General features: G+C 45.2%; 1 protein-coding gene across 1 annotated transcript in view; it reads right to left on the bottom strand.

Moving 5' to 3' along the window:
• Positions 1-19,347, bottom strand: part of LOC306981252 (collagen alpha-6(VI) chain-like) — a gene marked incomplete at both ends in the record, with an annotated part of 28,828 nt that overhangs the window by 3,952 nt on the left and 5,529 nt on the right. The window contains 8 exons of the mRNA XM_079580812.1: positions 3,630-3,832; positions 5,726-6,101; positions 8,619-8,790; positions 12,042-12,353; positions 12,748-13,008; positions 13,076-13,401; positions 16,555-16,801; positions 18,525-18,898. Of these exons, the coding sequence (XP_079436938.1) occupies positions 3,630-3,832; positions 5,726-6,101; positions 8,619-8,790; positions 12,042-12,353; positions 12,748-13,008; positions 13,076-13,401; positions 16,555-16,801; positions 18,525-18,898 (2,271 nt within the window). The remainder of the gene's footprint in view (positions 1-3,629; positions 3,833-5,725; positions 6,102-8,618; positions 8,791-12,041; positions 12,354-12,747; positions 13,009-13,075; positions 13,402-16,554; positions 16,802-18,524; positions 18,899-19,347) is intronic.

Here is a 19,347-nt window from a genome sequence, read left to right as displayed (position 1 = left end):
TGGAAGTACAAATACAGCTGTTAGTATGAGTACTGCAACTACTACTACAACAGCTACTGCAACTACTACTACAACAGCTACTGCTACTACTACTGCTGTTGCTTCTCACTCTAAAAGTACAAGAACTGCTGTTACTGCATAAAAACAATCCTCTAGTCCTCTTTTTTCACAACAATTGTATTAAATTTTTATTGCCTGCTAGACTTTAGCTCCAAAACGAACTCTCCAACCTTTATTAACACATGCACAGGCGCCTTTAGAAATCCTTGGCTGTCTGGATGAGAAATTTCAGTTAAATATATCATATAGGAGAAAAACAGTGATATTTGAGAAGTGAAATAAAGTTTATCTGATTTATGGAAAGTGTGCAAGAATTATCTTAACAAAATTAGGCATGTGCAGACACAATATTTCGTGCATCCTCTTGCAGAAAAAAGAGCCTCCAGACTCTTTCTATAGCTTCCACTTAGAGTCTGGATTCTGGCGGAAGGTATTTTGGATCATTCTTCTTTACAAAACATGTCCAGTTCAGTCCGGTTTGATGGGTCCGCGCATGGACAGCTTTAAATCACAAATCTTCAATAATATTCAGGTCTGGGGACTGAACGTTGTACTAAGGCATTCATGTAGAGGAACAAGTACAACGTTCAGGTCTGGGGTCTGAACGTTGTACTTGTTCCTCTGCATGAATGCCTTAGTAGATTTTGGCTGTTTCTCAATTGCGAGGATCCGTCCTCCCTTTGGCCACTTCGTTGACTTCCTCGGTGGTGGCTCCTCCAAATGGGAGTTGAGTGTCCTCTCACCGCCGCATTTGAGCTCAAATGGAACGGCCTCCGGAGAGAGCGGCTGCGTCATGTCACGTGTCAAATCACATAATCAAATGTCAGTCTATGCTTACAAAAACAACCGTTTTATGAATAACATAGGCCAGGAAACTAATATATTGGTTTTGGTTGGATGTCTTACTGTAGGTACATTTTGGCCTCGATAAAATAATAACTTTTCTGCAAGGATTTGTAAGAAATGCAATTCAAATATTAAATATATTTAGTAGGTCCAGTTTATCGGCCATAGCTACAACTGCAGACTTACGTAAACAACCACAGGCCTATTTTCTCAGGTTAGGTTAGGTTAATTTATTTGTACCCGTGGGTAAATTCGTTTTGCAATTCTGAGAACTAGTCGACACATTAAAACCCATTTTACAAAGATAAAACATCACACATATAAAATACAAAACTTGTAAGTGCTCCACATACTAACAGGATGTGCCTTTGGTACAAAAACTGAAATTTAAGCCACTTGACAGTAACAAAAATAAAAAACCCGTGTCAGGGGCAATTTGATCCCGACTTGTTCATAAAGGAAAGGGCAGCGGGAACAAAGCTTTTCTTAAAACGGTTTGTGTGGCTCATTGGCATCAAAAACCGACGCCCAGACGGAAGCAATCGAAACTCAGTGCAAAGGATGCTCTGAGTCTTTTGCGATGCTTCGTGCCATCCTCTCTAACTGTCTATCATGCAGAAAGTCCAAACTGGTCTGAGGCTGGCCAATGACTTTACTTGACCACTTGACCAGCTGATTCAAGGCGTTTTTGTTTCTAACAGAGGAGCTCCCGTACCAGGCGACCAGGCAGAAAGCTAGGGTCGCTTCGATGAATGCCCGATAAAACAGTGTCATCACAGTTTTATCTACATGAAAGAAGGACAGTTTCCGAAGACAATACAGTCGTTGGTGGCCCTTTTTACAAACAGCAGCACAGTTTTCATTGAAATTCAGTTTGCAATCAATAATTGTTCCAAGATACTTGTAGGACTCCACACACTCCACTTGTTGTCCCTTTATATATATATTACAACATGTGGGAGAGCGCTCTTCCTAAAGTCGATCATATCTTTTGTTTTTGCAACATTCAAGAGAAGATAAGACTCATCACACCATTTGACAAAATCCTCAACAACTGGGCCATGCTGACTTTCATTTTTGTGAAGTAGACTTACAATAACTGAGTCATCTGCGTATTTTAAGATGATTCTGTTTTCATGATCACTCTGACACATGCTAGTGTACAATATAAACAACAGGGGTGAGAGAACAGAACCTTGGGGTGAGCCTGTCGAAACAGTGCCCATTTTCTCAATAAGGCCTTTTTTACGTCTTTACTTGCTTACAACACTTCTACCTATGATTTTATTATTACAATTATTTTTTTGCACAAATGTGGAACAAAACTTTTTTTAAGTGAGTTCAAACAAAAAAACAAAAAAAACAATGTTGCAGTGCATCATGGGTAATTTCAGCTCTCCGAGGCAGCGGAGGATGCACAGGTGGACCCTTCGTAAATGAGCCAAACGGAGGAGTCGAGCTGCGAGGGGGCGAGTGGTCACACTGATTTGGAACACCACGTGGACCCTTCGTAAATGAGCCAAACGGAGGAGTCGAGCTGCGAGGGGGCGAGTGGTCACACTGATTTGGAACACCACTTAGCTGTGATGACGTGAATTACGTCCGAAGTGGTCGAGACGCCGAGGATCCTGGCAATTGGGAAACAGCCTTTGAGCAGTGTTTAGGGTCGTTGTCTTGTTGAAAGATCCAACTTCAAGTCTGTCACTGATTCCTGGACATTGTTCTCCAGAATCCGCTGATATTGAGTGGAATCCATGCGACCCTCAACTTTAACAAGATCCCCAGTCCCTGCACTGGCCACACAGCCCCATGATGGAACCGCCACCAATTTTTACTGTAGGTACAAGTGCTTTCTTGGAATGCTGTGTCCTTTTTAGTTTCATCAGTCCACAGCACCTTATTCCAAAATGAAGCTGGCTTGTCCAAATGTGCTTTAGCTTTACCTCAAGCCACACCGTTTGTGGCGTGTACAGAGAAAAGGCTTTTTCCGCATTGCTCGTCCATACAGCATCTCCTTGTGTAAAGTGAATAGTTGAACGATGCAGTGACACCATCTGCAGCAGGAGGATGTTGTAAGTCTGTGGAGCTGTTCTGTGGGTTGACTGAGATGATGTTGTAGGTCTTTGGAGCTGTTCTGTGGGTTGACTGAGATGATGTTGTAGGTCTTTGGAGCTGTTTTGTGGGTTGACTGTGAGATGATGTTGTAGGTCTTTGGAGCTGTTCTGTGGGTTGACTGAGATGATGTTGTAGGTCTTTGGAGCTGTTTTGTGGGTTGACTGTGAGATGATGTTGTAGGTCTTTGGAGCTGTTCTGTGGGTTGACTGAGAGGATGTTGTAGGTCTTTGGAGCTGTTTTGTGGGTTGACTGTGAGATGATGTTGTAGGTCTTTGGAGCTGTTCTGTGGGTTGACTGAGATGTTGTAGGTCTTTGGAGCTGTTTTGTGGGTTGACTGTGAGATGATGTTGTAGGTCTTTGGAGCTGTTCTGTGGGTTGACTGAGAGGATGTTGTAGGTCTGTGGAGCTGTTCTGTGAGTTGACTGTGAGATGATGTTGTAGGTCTGTGGAGCTGTTTTGTGGGTTGACTGAGATGATGTTGTTGGTCTGTGGAGCTGTTCTGTGGGTTGACTGTGAGATGTTGTAGATCTGTGGAGCTGTTCTGTGGGTTGACTGTGAGATGATGTAAGTCTGTGGAGCTGTTTTGTGGGACCAGCTGATGTTCTTACCTGGTTTGGTGTCCTCGCACATGCCCAGGCTGATGTTTTTGTACAGCGTATCCAAAGCGTCGAAGTTGTCCACGTAGAACACCCGGTCCTTCTTGTGTCCAGCCATGATCTCCAGCTGAGTCCTATTGGCGTCCTTTATGCCGATACTGAAGATGCTCACCCCGCGCTGCGCCAGGGCCTTGGAGGACGCCTCCAGACTCTTGCTGCAGAGAGACAACTGATGAGCTCTACATCATTTCCATCTGCTCCACCTGACCCTCCATCTGCTCCACCTCCATCTGCATCGTCTCCCTCCGCACTGCATAAAATCCTTAAATTTGCTGCATTTTTAAAATAGAAGTCTTAAATTGGTGCCGTTTTCAAAATAAAAGCTTTATATCTGTTGCTTTTTCATTTGGACAGAACCTCCCTGTTAAGCCTCATTATTTAATAACTCCGCATTATGTAAAAAAAATTCTACATGTCATTAGTAAATGACATAGCTGCTAAAACAATTTGCCTTCAAAAATCTGTCTGTTGAAAATATACGCTTTAAAAAAGTTTTGGCAATAATCAGAAAGCATGGTAAATGGTAAATGGTAAATGGTCTCAACTTATATAGCGCTTTTCCACCTACATTAGGCACTCAAAGCGCTTTACAGCAAGGATCCACCCACCCATTCATACACCAATGTACGCAGACACTGGGGGCAATGTGGGTGAAGTGTCTTGCCCAAGGACACAACGACAATGTGCACTTTCGGGAGGTGGGATTCGAACCCGCGACCTTCCGATCATGAGACGACCCTCTCTACCATCTGCGCCACTGTCGCCCCGCATGACCGTTTAAATGTAATAAAAGTTGCTGAGGAAAGAGTCGTCTGCTCTTTAGTTACGTAATATTATGCAAGACAAAGTTTACCAGCTGTTAATAACTCGTTTTTAATGAGAAACAAAGATACTGTCAGTGCAGCTTGACAAAGAAGTGCATCTCGACGTTACACTGGTGCTAGCCTTTTTGTACATTTTGTAACTCACCTGCTCAGGGACTGCAGATGAAAACTAGCTCAAGCTAAATCTGGTGCAAAGCATCTTTAATTGATGTCTTTTGCACAATGTCCATGTTCAAACAAACTAAACTAAACTGAATTTTGGGGCCTTAAGAAAATTCTGCTTCGTGGCCCTCACACACTCTAAGGCTAATCGATGAAGGATGCAATAACTAGAGCAGGAGACCACACAATGGATACCATATTTCCCCCAGTTTTTAGGCCAGTTGATATGTCTTTATGGCCCCAAACAACATGTCCACCATCTGTACCCTGCCCCCTGTTTGAGAACCTTGTTCTTTCAATCTGGTCCTGATTACAAGGACACGTCACAGCTCACCTCATCATCTTAACCTGTCCCTACTGCAGAATGAACAGCCCCAAACGCTGTCCACCATCTCGTCCCTGACAGGGCTGCAAGGTTTATGGATATCGTATCGCAATCAAGGTTTTGACTACTAACCGACCTTAAGAGGCTGAGGTTTGTTTTTCTTCTGTCACTGGCATCTGAGAAATCGATGTCACCGATCAGAATTGTGGAGCCTCTGATCTCAGATTGAAGTTTCCATAGAGTAGATTCTAAAGTGTTTAGATAGGTGCTCCGTGATTCCATCGTGGATTTATTTCAGTCACGTGGCTGTCCCCGAGAGGTACTCCGAACGTCAGGGAAACTCCTCCAGAAGAGGGCACCACACAAAACCAAATATTTAAAGTAGATTATTAGGCCCGAGTGCCATCAGGGCTGGCGAAGGGCCTCTTTTAATCGTATAGTAATGTATATTGTTCACCTGTCGGTGGCGTCTCTCACCTGTCGGTGGCGTCTCTCACCTGTCGGTGGCGTCTCTCACCTGTCGGTGGCGTCTCTCACCTGTCGGTGGCGTCTCTCACCTGTCGGTGGCGTCTCTCACCTGTCGGTGGCGTCTCTCACCTGTCGGTGGCGTCTCTCACCTGTCGGTGGCGTCTCTCACCTGTCGGTGGCGTCTCTCACCTGTCGGTGACGTCTCTCACCTGTCGGTGACGTCTCTCACCTGTCGGTGACGTCTCTCACCTGTCGGTGACGTCTCTCACCTGTCTGTGGCGTCGCCGTCGGTGATGACCATCAGCAGCTGGGGGACCCTCTGAGCCGCTCTACCCCCTTGTTCTGGGCTGAAGAACTGCAGGCTATAGCTGAGCGCCTTGGAAGTATAGGTTTCGCCGTCTGGCTGGTTGAGTTTGGTGATGCCGTCGAGTACGTCCCGTTTGGCCTTGAAGCGGTTGAGGGAGAAGATGGAGTTGGGTTCGTTGCAGAAGAGGATGACCCCGAAGCGCGTGAGGTCAGTGCCCACTGTCGTCTTGTTCACAATCGAAGACATGAACTTCTGCATTGTCTGGAAATGCACACTCCAGATGGAGGAGGAGCCATCCACTAGGAAGATGATGTCGGCCTTATTCGTCCTCTGACACTCTACAGAGGAGAACAAAGATCTTACTCAAAGGAGGAGCACGAAGACCTGACTCTGAGGAGGAGGAGCACAAAGACCTGACTCTGAGGAGGAGGAGCACAAAAACCTGACTCTGAGGAGGAGGAGCACAAAGACCTGACTCTGAGGAGGAGGAGCACAAAGACCTGACTCTGAGGAGGAGGAGCACAAAGACCTGACTCTGAGGAGGAGGAGCACAAAGACCTGACTCTGTAATTCCTTTACTGAGGACAAAACTGAAGGGAAAATGTCCCAACAAGAACAAGCAGGAACTGAAGACATTTACGGTCGAGGCCTGGGAGAGCAGCACCGGGGATAAAACCCAGCGTCTGGTGACGTCTGTGCCTTCTAAACTTCAGGCTGTCATTGACTGCAAAGGATTTGCAACCAGTAAGTAATGATGAACAGAGTGAAAAGTTTTTTTTAATTCTTTCAATCTCCCCAAAGTCACAGTACTGGAGGATAGTATGTTAAATTACAGACAAACAAATGAATGCAGCAATTACAAGACTAAAACCACAGAAGAGCCCTGGCACCGACGGTTTCACCTGTGAATGGTATAAGACCTACATTAATTCCGAGATTGAAGGCAGTGTGTAATTGGGTTCTTAAAGGAGGTGGATAGAAGCGACCATTACAGTCCTTCCAAAAGGAGGAAAAGATAAATTGAGTTGTAGCCAATATCGACCAATATCAGTCTTGCACCTCAACTATAAAATATTTACATCTGTAATAGCCAAACAACTTACCTAAAGTTATTAATCTGGACCAAACTGGGTTTATCCGCCAAAGGCAGACTCAAGGGAGCATTCGAAGGACTCTCTATGTTATACATCACATAAAAAAGAATGACATAAAAGCAATGTTGATGGGTCTAGACCAGGGGTGGCGAACACGTGGCTCTCTTGGCCAATCAGAGTGCGGCTCTTTGCAGGACTGGAGATGTTTAACACAATGCAGCTCTTTGCAAAATAATTGGTAAACTGTAACAGTCTTTAAGAATCTTGACCAAAAATCCAACCATAGTCCATCTATTAGTTTCCATCTCTAAACACATGAATGAGAGTCCGTATCTCTCTCCTTTTCGAGGCGGCGTGTAAAAGGTGCCCGTGCAGTGGGATGTAGGTGAAACAACAGGCAGGCAGATCGTAGCACTGGGATCAGCTTCTGTGCTTTTCAGGTTTCTGATCAGCTACTCTTTATTTGATGTAATGTGTAATGTTCCTAATTTTGATCTTTTTCACAGAAAAAGATCAAAATTAGGAAATGGAAAAAAGCGGAGCTCTTATGAAGCATATGATGCGAAGCGCGACATCGTAACACGGAAATACGCAAAGTCATTGACGTTTGTTTTGTTGTGACTGTAACTGTAACAAATGCTACTTAAAACAGACTCTCAGTCGTCCAGAGGCTCCTGGTTAAAGTTGATGAACTTTGTGCAGCCTACAGTGCGTTCTCTGCACAGTCCAGTCAGGACGAAGCTGCAGGCCCTGAGCGCACAGGCCAGGGGCGAATCAGAGGAGGGGGCTCAGTGGGCAGGGCCCCACATACAAACACACCCCAGCATTAAAAAAAAGTACTGTTGTCTCAGTCAGAGCAGAACAGCACAAAATGTCAGTTAATATACATGTATTTCAATCATGGTGAGAAGTAAAACCATTATATCTCACACAATTATTGAACAAAAAAAAGGCCAGGCATAAAGTTATAGTTTATTGTGATTAAATAAAACTGTCACATTCTATTTAATCACAATAAACTACCGTCCCGGGATCTCGCTAATGGTCGGTGCCTTTGTGGCTCTTCACAGGATCAAGGTTGAAAATTTGGCTCTTGGTCTCTGACTAGTTGGCCACCCCTGGTCTAGACGATGAAAAAGCATGTGATTCAGTGAGATGGTCATTTCTTTGTAAGGTTTTAAATAAGTTTGGATTTCATCATACAGTCATTAATACAAGAAATTCAGAGCCGTCACCTCCTCTTGCGACGCCCTCTCGCAATTGGCGAAAATGCATAAGCATAGCTCCGCCACTGGGACAATCTGAATTCGCGAGAGGCCTGGAGGAATATCACGACCCGACCCGCGGGGTCACTAGTGCATCACTGGGGCCCCTGGAAGAGTGTGGTCGCTTCTAACTTCACCCCATTTGGAGCTATAGGAATCTACTGGGAGAGGCCAAATGCAAACATCTTTGGTCTTTTTGCATGATTTAGGGCACACAGTTGAGATGATTATACTGAGATTATGTTCTTACCTGAGTTTAGACGAGTTGATACGTACCCGTTTGGTCTTTGTGTGTGCCCAGACCAGACAAGTCCGGTAATAAGGTCAACTCATCTCAGCTCAGGTAAGAACATATCTCAGTATGTAAAAATAGTGGCCTGTTACTTTAAAAAGTGGAATAAAGAGCTCATTTGGAGAAAATGGCTCTAAAGATTAGTCACTCACGCAGATTAGTCCTGCGTGAGAGGGGCAGGAGGAAGAGGGGCAGGAGGAGTACCTCTCTTGGGATCGCAGATCTCCAAGGCGAGCTGGCTCTCCAGGTCTTTGAGAGCGTCAAAGTCTCTCTCGGCGTAAACTCTGTCCAGATTCCCGCTGATCTCCTCGAGCTGCGTTGTGTTGGCGCCCTGCACCCCGATGGCATACACCACCACCCCAGTGTCACGGAGGTGCTGCAGGAGAGAGAGGGTTAGGACCACACACAGACCACCCTGAGGTCCCGGAGACACCCCTGAGACCAAATGTGTTGTGAGGGAAAGAAAGATCATATCGAAATCACTGTTTGGGGAAATGCACATTTACAATATCAAGTTTAACTCCAGTGTCAAGAAATGTGGAAAAAGTAGAGTAAAAATTGCAAAATAGGGAGGGGAAATGGGGCATGGTGCCTCATTCATGAACATCTTCTTAAGAAACTTCATAAAGTCCGAACTTACTGAGGCAGTGTCATGAATCTGATTCACCACACTTTCTTAAAGGCACACTGCGTAACATTTTGGACTATACTGTTGCCATCAATACAAAACATGCTCCTATTGACCAGCTCGAAACAGAAAATGCTATTTCTGCAGGTAATTACAGAATGGATTTGGAAGAGGACCATTTTAAATGTAAAATTGCCTCAGCAAAGGCTCATGTTTGTTTCTACATTTCTAAAGTATTTTTCAATGATCAAAATATCTGTTGTAAAATAAATGTTTGTATTTCAATTAGAGGTGGGCATAAATTATTTTATTATTTATTTATTTTTTGATTAAAATTGCTTGCTTGAATTCTGCCGAAGCCATTCAGAATATGTGCGCTACCCAAATAATGACTAAAAGTAAGTCTTTGAGAATGAGTTTCTCAAGTCAGGTGGTGCGTTAGACCAGGGGCTCATCTCCTGTTTCCAAAATGCATCACAACCTGCTTGAGAACGTTCTACTATGATAATTGGTGATGAAAATAATTCATGTTCAAGAAGATGCACTTGTGTTTACTAACTGTTTATTCAGTTAAACATTAATTTTGAACTGTAGGCCGACATAAGACATAAGAGGTCCTGATGAACTGTTTACAGTCAGTATCTTTGTGTCAATCATTTTTCTGGTGACAAACTAAATCTCCTCTTCTGCAACTATGACCTGCTAAAGAACATGGGGCAGTTGTGGCAGGAGTTCCCAAGTATTTATTTACAGGTAATGTGGGCCATCTTAACAGATCAAAAAAACAGGCCACCGTTTGTGAGCGTGGGAAACATGTGCGCGTCTCCTGATTGGTCAACAGTGTCACGTGATCACAACACAACAACGCAGTTCATGCTGCTGCAGCTACTGCTACTTCGAGCTTCAACCTGGCGATAGTTCTGTCAAAATGGAGATAAACGTCGACAACATGAAGATGCGGGACGTATTTCTTTGGATTTGATCAGAGAAGTAAACGGGCGGCTGAGGAGACAGCAGGGAGCGGAGAAAGAGAAGCTAACGGACTCGGAGAAAAGTAGCAGGAAAGTTCGTCTCCAGACTCAGTAAGTGCTGCGGTGAAATGTAGCTGGAAAAGGCTCTCTTTCTTGAACTTTTGGTGATGAAGTTGTGCTGTTTTGTGTGGGGCTGTTTCGTGTGGGGCTGTTTCGTGTGGGGCTGTTTCGTGTGGGGTGAAATGAGTTGTTTATGTCGCTGTTTTGAAAGAGGGAGGCGCTGCAGGGTTTTTCTGTCATTGGTCGCTGCTTCTGTGTGTCGCTTTGGAGACGCTATATTCACTCACATTTCTCCTGTGTGTCCGAAATTGGCCATAAAAGTCGTGTAATGTGTGCTGACCATAAAATATCACGGTGAAAGTCATCATAGCAGAGTATAGAGCCAGCTCCCATCCCAGCTTGGAGAATAGATTAACAGAGATATTTTTTTTATCGCCCGAAAAGAGTCTCGCGTTAACGCAGCACGTTAACGCCGATAACGGCCCACCACTAATTTCAATATTATTTATTGGGTAAAATGTTACGCGGTTCTGTTCATTACTTTTATGGACAGAATTTCTCGGCGCAGCCAGGGGCCGGAGGGTGTCCGGTTTGGGAGCCTCAGAGTCTCATCTCTGCTGTTTGCAGATGATGTTGTTCTGTTGGCTTCAACAAACCAGGACCTTCGGCACGCACTGGGGCGGTTTGCAGCCGAGTGTGTAGCGGCCGGGATGAGGATCAGCACCTCCAAATCCGAGGCCATGGTTCTCCACCGGAAAAAGGCGGTTTCCCCTCTCCAGGTCGGTGGGGAGTCCTTACCTCAAGTGGAGGAGTTCAAGTATCTCGGGGTCTTGTTCACGAGTGAGGGACGGATGGAGCGTGAGATCGACAGACGGATCGGTGCGGCGTCAGCAGTGATGCGGTCGCTGTATCGGTCTGTCGTGGTGAAGAGGGAGCTGAGTCGGGGCAAAGCTCTCGATTTACCGATCGATCTACGTTCCCACCCTCACCTATGGTCATGAGATTTGGGTCATGACCGAAAGGACAAGATCGCGAATACAAGCGGCCGAAATGAGTTTCCTTCACAGGGTGGCTGGGCGCACCCTCCGAGATCGGGTGAGGAGCTCAGTTACCCGGGAGGAGCTCGGAGTAGAGTCGCTGCTCCTTCACGTCGAAAGGAGCCAGCTGAGGTGGCTCGGGCATCTGTTTCGGATGCCTCCTGGTCGCCTCCCGCGGGAGGTGTTCCAGGCATGTCCTAGTGGGACAAGGCCTCGTGGAAGACCCAGGACACGGTGGTGGGACTATGTCTCCGAGCTGGCCTGGTGTCGCCTTGGGGTCCCCACAGAACAGCTGGAGGAGGTGTGTGTGGATCGGGAAGTTTGGGCATCTCTGCTGAGACTGCTGCCCCCGCGACCTGGCCCCGGATAAAGCGGAAGAAAATGGATGGATGGATGGATGTTACGCGGTGTGACATGTGACGCGCCACCCGCATAAACACAAGGTCGTAAGATCGAGGCTGTTGTTCGTAATGCAGCGTATTTAGTGCAATTTGTGCACGGTGGCATTCAAAAGATTTAGCAGTAGTATATTGGTACCTTACTTGTCATTAAAAAAAGTACAAGTGATATTACCAACTTTTTTCTGAATAAGGGCATCTGTAATTTTTAGATGTTTTCAGGAATTCATTAAGATTTGTTATTTACAAATATATATGACTCAGAATGTTGGGTTCCATAAGGAGCAGATTGTGAGTTTTGTGAATGCCAAAAACCTTCCTAATCTTTCTGAGCGCAATGTAAATGTTGTAAATGTTTTCAGCTTTTTTACATAGTTCTGATGTTTTGTCATCGTTATTGAGGTTGTCCCACAAATATTGAGATATTTTTTGTAAATATCAGCCAGCTCCAATGATTCTGTAAATGGAATGATGAGGGGAAATATTGTGAAAACAAGATGATAATAATGTCAAAGATTATGTATATGACTGACCTTTGCATTGCCTTTGACCTCGTCCTGTGCTTCTCTGTCAGTGATGACCACCAGTCTCTGCTGGAGTTCCGGGCACCTCCCGTTGGCGATGGTGAAGTACTGCTGAGCGAATGTGATGGCCTGGCCTGTGCGCGTGCCTTTGCGAAGCTGTCTCATGGCGTCAATGGCTAACAGCATCTCCTTCTTGGAGAAGTACTGGTCCAGACGGAACTCCAGCTTCATGACCGTGCTGAACTGGACCACGCCGAAGCGGACCGCATCCTTCGCCACCGCCGACCTCTCAATCACGTTCTTCATGAAGTCCTTCATCTTCTGGTAATCCGTATGTTAATGCTCCCCGAGCTGTCCAGAGACGTTCCTACACACTGTGTGAGCGAGAGAGAGAGAGCGAGAGAGCGAGAGGGAGCGAGAGAGAGCGAGAGGGAGCGAGAGAGAGAGAGAGCGAGAGGGAGCGAGAGAGAGAGAGAGCGAGAGGGAGCGAGAGCGAGAGGGAGCGAGAGGGAGAGCGAGAGGGAGCGAGAGCGCGAGAGAGAGAGCGAGAGAAAAGAGGGCAGAGCTTACTCCTCGGTGGAGCAGAGGGCAGAGCTTACTCCTCGGTGGAGCAGAGGGCAGAGCTTACTCCTCGGTGGAGCAGAGGGCAGAGCTTACTCCTCAGTGGAGCAGAGGGCAGAGCTTACTCCTCAGTGGAGCAGAGGGCAGAGCTTACTCCTCGGTGGAGCAGAGGGTGGAGCTTACCATAGGGGGAGCAGATTTCCCTGATGACATTATCTTTGATGGTCTTCAAGGCATCGAAGTTGTCGACGAAGAAGATCTTTTTGGGGTCTCCTGAGATCTCCAGCAGCTCCTTGTTGGCTTCCTTCACTCCAATGGCGTAGACCATCACACCTTGGGACCGCAGTGCATCTGCCGGAACCTTCACCTTGTCGTGTGACTCTCCGTCCGTGATGGCGATCATGTACTTGGGCACCTGCCAGAAACAAACATGTCAGAGAAGCTTGGCTCCGATGGAAAGCTCTCGGGTGCCTGAGCGTGACCTTGTGCCCCCTGGAGGCCTCCGCCTCTGTGAACAGCGGGGACATGAACTCCAGAGCTTTGCCCGTAAATGTGTCGCCAAACCTCTGCACGATCTTCTTCACGCCGTCCTCCAGCGACGCTGCGTCCGAGTACGCCGTCACGTTAAACTCCAGCACCGGGTTGGTAGAGTATTTGGCCACGCCTATCCGCACGTGGTCTGGCCCGATCAGGAACGTGCGCAGGAACGCGATGATGAACTTCTTCATGTCCTCGAAATCTAAGGGATGGATGCTCGAGGACTGATCGATGAGGAAGAAGATGTCGGCCTCGTCCGTCTGCGCACAATCTAAAAATATACACACCAGTCAGCACGCAGCCTGGAGAAATATACACAATACATGAGTCAGCACGCAGCCTGGAGAAATATACACAATACATGAGTCAGCACGCAGCCTGGAGAAATATACACAATACATGAGTCAGCACGCAGCCTGGAGAAATATACACAATACATGATTCAGCACGCAGCCTGGAGAAAGATACACAATACATGAGTCAGCACGCAGCCTGGAGAAAGATACACAATACATGAGTCAGCACGCAGCCTGGAGAAATATACACAATACATGAGTCAGCACGCAGCCTGGAGAAATATACACAATACATGAGTCAGCACACAGCCTGGAGAAAGATACACAATACATGAGTCAGCACGCAGCCTGGAGAAATATACACAATACATGAATCAGCACACAGCCTGGAGAAATAACACTAAATCTAAGGGATAGATGCTTGAGGACTGATCGATGAGGAAGAAGATGTCGGCCTCGTCTGTCTGCACACAGCCTATCGTTATAAACAGGGACATTTTGGGACGTTACCATTGCAACACATTCAGAGACGGGGCGTGGCTCCGCCTGTTTTACCATCAGAGACGACTTGTGTGTACTGCGCCAGGGGTACCAGGAGTAATTTGGCATCCGCACAGTTAAGTGAAGATTACTGCGCAGTAAAGTGAAGATTACTGCGTGGATTTCGAACTACTCCTGGTATTATTACGCCTTAACAATATAGTTCCCCCTTTTATCCGCTTAGAAAATCCACATTGTTTAATTTTGTGTAATTATACTTTGTAGTGGAACACTTCACGTAACCATATTTAAATAGGGAAAACGTGGAAGAGCTTGGTAGCTTCTATCTTGACCTGTTTTGGAGCTATAGAGGAGAGAGGGAGAGGCTAAATGCTAACGCCGTCTGCGCTGTGTTTACGTGACTGAAGGCACGGGTGAAGATCAGACAGGTCCTAAAGAACTCGTCAAAGCTAAGGTAAAGAACATATCTCAGTATGTAAAAACGGTGGCCTATTCCTTTAACAGACACCTTCAAGCCAGTCAGAATCGAGTATTCACCCAGACCATGGTATAAAAGTTGATTAAAGCTCACAGCATGTTCATGAGCTGCTTCTTGTGATGTTATCGAGTTCACTCATTCTAAACACTGAAAAAGCCGAGTCCACACTCCTCAAACTCCTCAAGTCTGTGCTCTGAGTCTGGACCCACAACTCCGTTCCCCGGAGTTCACAAGTACTGCACTCTGATAATTGAAAACAGCTCCCTACTACTAGTACTACTGTTCCCAGAGGCGGGTAGTACTCAGTTACATTCAGTAACTTTTTGAAGAAATTGTACTTCTAAGAGTAGTTTTTTCATACAGTACTTTTTTACTTATACTTAAGTAAAAATATAAGTATCTGTACTATAATAATAATAATTTTTACTTCTTCCACTGAGCTACTGAACTACTTTTACTAGTACTGCCAGTAGTAGTAGTAGTAGTAGTTCTAGTGCTCATAGTAGTAGAGAAGCCAAAATGTTGACTCAAGAGTAACGTTACTTTGAACGTTACTTTTTAAGTGGAGAAAATGTTACTTGAGTACTGTGAGTAACTGAGCGAAAAAGTCTGATGTATTTTCAATGACACCATAAATGGTGTGAAACAAAACAAAAAATCATGTGGAAATGGTGATATTTACAAAGATAATTCCAAGAAAATGGCAGAAAATTCAGAACAACGAAATAATTCACAAAGAGTGCAAGACAAACTACATCTACTTCTTTGGTAATGGTCTTAACTTTAATAGCTTTTTTCTACCTTCATCAGGCCCAATGCGCTTCACACTCTCATTCATACACCAATGAAAGCAGAGACTGAAGGCGAGGACGGGGAAGTGTCTTGCCCGAGGACACAACAACCGTGGGCATCTTCAGGAGCGGGGATTCAAACCCCCGACCTTCAGATCATGAAACGACCCGCTCTGCCATCTGTGCCAGTGTCACTCCATTATTGATCAAATGAGCATTTGCCACTTAAATATTTACTCAGTGGAAAAAAGAAACAATTGCTTTTAAGCAAGTAAGAGTACAGATACTTCAGTAAAATATCAGTTAATATTAAGCATAAGTAAAAAGTATACTGTATGAAAAAACTACTCTAAGACAGACAATTTCTTCAAAATTCCATACTATCCGCCTCTGGTAGGAGTAGAAGTAGTTGCACCAGTACAAATAATAGATACAGACGGCATCTTGTCATAGAAGGGGGCGTGGCCTCGCCGAGGGGGAAAATAGAATCTTTTGGGAAACACATTTTTTCGCTCTTTTTAGCCATTTTCTGGTGGAATATGAACTTATTTATCACATAAATAAAGTCAAGTGTAAATCGGGCCAATATGGATATTTTCTCACAGCAGAATGTTCAGTAGAAGTGAAAAACGGCAGTTGTAGCAAGCGCTAGCTAACCGTTAGCATTAGCCCGATGCTAACATGTAGCATTATGTTAGCATTCTCCATTATTTATGTATTTATGGGCTGTTGAACAACTTTGCTCCGCCCCATGTCTTTGTGTCTTTATTTAGTAGAAACTATATTCATAATTCAGCATTTGTTACAGTAGATTTTAAATAATTAGAGAAAGTTTCGATTTTTTCAAAATTGTTTTCCCCCTTAACTGTTTTCAAACATGACCATATATGGGCAATTCCAGAGATGCCGTCTGTATCTATAGTAGTAGTAGTAGTAGTAGCAACAGTAGCAACAGTGGTCCCACTTCAGCCCCTCCAAATCTACCTTCATATGTCTATGTCATATGCACCAAATTTTGATTGTCTATGACAAACTTAGTGTTTGATTGGCTCATGTTATCATTGCCTCCCCAGGGGGCGCTATTAGGTCCGCTTTCCAATTCTATTTTAAACAACTTTAATTCCACTGTTACGCACACGGGTCAGGGTTCTGTTGCCTATAGCAAACAGGCTGTTATGATGCAGCGCACTAAATTTAACACCAGGTCGTTGCCATGGCAACACGATGAGAGATGGTGCGTGGCAATCATACTTTTTAGATCGGGGTCATGTGACGGATGTCTGTACCAAATTATTTTTTTCAACAACAAAGAGGGCGCTATTTCTCTTATCAATTTTAAACTTTAAATTTTAAAGTACCCTCTTTGAGGCCCGTCGTCCTCGACATCGTGGTGGTGGCACTACTGTAGATGTTTTGGCACATTGTCTTCTGCAGAACCTGCTCCACAGCCTTGAGTTGGGTGAAACTGTCCACGGAGAAGACGTGTTTGTGTTTTGGGTGAGACGCCATCTTTTCCAGCTCGGCCTCATCAGCATCCTTCACACCGAGTGCGTACACGGTCACGCCTGCTCGCCGCAGCTCCACGCTGGCCTGCACCACGTCGTCCTGGAAACGGTACCATAGTTTAAACAAACACATGATTATTTTATTATGGTAAAAACGTCGATCTGACCTGGGCCTCATTATGATCATTATTATTATTATAATAAAACATCCCTCTGACCAGGGCCTCATTATTATGATTATTAAGGATAAAACGACCCTCTGACCTGGGCCTCATTATGATTATTATTATTGAGGATAAAACGACCCTCTGACCTAGGCGTTTACCCAAACTGCAGTCATTGTCTTTTAATCCTTCCTCACAGGTGAAAAACCTGGGCGTGATCTTTGACTCTGAGCTGACTTTTATTCCACACATTAAGAATATCACAAAGATAGGTTTTTACCATCTAAAGAACATAGCCAGAGTCCGCCCCATTCTCTCTCGGGCCAACACGGAGACGCTAATGCATGCTTTTATCACCAGTCGTATTGACTACTGTAATGCCCTGCTTTCTGGTCTTCCCAAAAAGAGTATCTCAGGTTTGCAACTTTTGCAGCTCGTGTCCTGACGAAGACCAGGAGGCGGGACCACATTACACCGGTTTTAGAATCGCTGCATTGGCCCCGTGTGTTTCAGGATCGATTTTAAAGTTCTTTTAATGGTTTTTAAATGTCTTAATGGTCTTGGTCCTTCTTATCTCTCAGAACTGCTTTTACCTTATGAACCTTCACGGCCCCTTCGCTCCTCTGGCAGAGGTCTCCTTGTTATTCCTAAAGTCAACAAAAAGACTTATGGCGAGGCGTCTTTCCAGTATTACGGCCCTCGCCTCTGGAACCACCTGAGGAGGAGCTCAGGGCTGAGGAGGAGCTCAGGGCTGAGGAGGAGCTCAGGGCCGCAGAGAACGTTCATGTTTTTAAGAGCAGGCTCAAGACCCACCTTTTTAGCTTAGCTTTTAGCTGATTTCTACTTACTTATTTATTCAGTTATTTTTATTATTATTTATGTTTATAATTATCTTATTATACTAGTTTTAAGTTAGTTTTATATATATGTTTATTTTATTTTATTTATTATTATTATTTTTATTTATTTTATGTATATATTTGTATATTGCATTTTTAGAATTTCCAGTGTTTCCTCTGAGGGAGCCCTCTGCCCCGGGAGCGGTGGTCGGCTGTGGCTGTGTGGGCACTGTCCTCTGGGTGCCCGGATGGAGGTGTGGTGCTTCTGCTGCACCTCCGCTGGGTGTCCGGTGGTGGTGCCCTGTGGCTGTGGCTGATGTACCGCTCCTGGTGCAGACGGCTCCTCTGATGGCATTTCCTTACCTGGTTCATCTGTACCCAGACTCAGCATTACGTCCATTATCTCATCGTGTATGTGTGTGTGTGTGGCTGCTTGTGTGCGTGTGCCTGCGTGTGTGTATGTGGCTATGGGGAGGGGGGTGGGGTGAGCAGTGTTGTTGTCTGTTTGGAAGAGTGGGTGGTTGGGTGGGCGGGAACTGCTTTTAATCTGTAAAGCACTTTGTGTTACAACTTTGTATGAAAAGCGCTTTATAAATAAAGTTTTGATTGATTGATTGATTGATAGGCCTCATTATGATTATTATTATTAAGGATAAAACGACCCTCTGACCTAGGCCTCATTATGATTATTATTATTAAGGATAAAACGACCCTCTGACCTGGGTCTCATTATGATTATTATTATTAAGGATAAAACGACCCTCTGACCTGGGCCTCATTATGTTTATTGTTATTATTAAGGATAAAACATCCCACTGACCTGAGACTTTCCGTCCGTGATGACCACTGCCACCTGCTGGACACCTGTGCCCGCGCGGCTGCCCCTCGCCGCCGTGCACATGCTCTTGCGGGTGAAGTTGAGCGCCTCGCCCGTGTTGGTGCCTCCTTCATGGTAGTGCAGGATCTTGATGAAGTTGAGCAGTTCCGTCTTGTTGTTGAAGCTGTCGAGGTAAACCGGCGCTGTCGGCTCGTGGTTGTACGTAACGATGCCCACGCGAACGCGGGTCGGGCTGACCTCCAGGCCCCTCACCACTGAATGCAGGAATGTCCGCACCAGTTGGAAGTTTGCCTTCCCAACGCTTTGAGACTCGTCCACGATGAACATGATGTCCGCCACCGTCGCCCTGCTGCAGTCTAAGCACACACCAGAGGAGAGCGCAGAGGGAGGTCAGACACTTGAGCTGGTCACAGGGCTGCACAATATTAAAGTAACTTGTGATATGCAAAAACGATATTATTGCGATATTTTACAAAACCATTTCAACAAAATACGTTCCATTATATTTAAACTACTAATTTTTCAGCAGAAGTCAGGAAAACAAAAAAAATCGGGATCAAAACAAGGGTCAAATTTAACTAAAACTTTTGTACATTTTTAAGTTCTGTTCATTGTTTTTTCGGCGGATGTGTGGAGTTAGCTTATGAGCTAAAGACATTTGAGACCTACACATTTCTTCTTCTGAAACACTGAAGAGGCACCAAGAACTCCCCACACCTGCAGCAAAGTGGAGGTGTCACAAGAGGAGCTATAGGAAGCAATGAAGGGACAAAAGAGGAGGTATCCGGGCAGGACTCACAGCTGC

The sequence above is a fragment of the Gobius niger genome (genome assembly GCF_951799975.1).
Source record: "Gobius niger genome assembly, chromosome: 22".
In the NCBI taxonomy this organism is placed as follows: Eukaryota; Metazoa; Chordata; class Actinopteri; order Gobiiformes; family Gobiidae; genus Gobius; species Gobius niger.
Note: the sequence above shows the minus strand (reverse complement) of the source record. Positions and strands in the feature narration are given on the sequence as shown.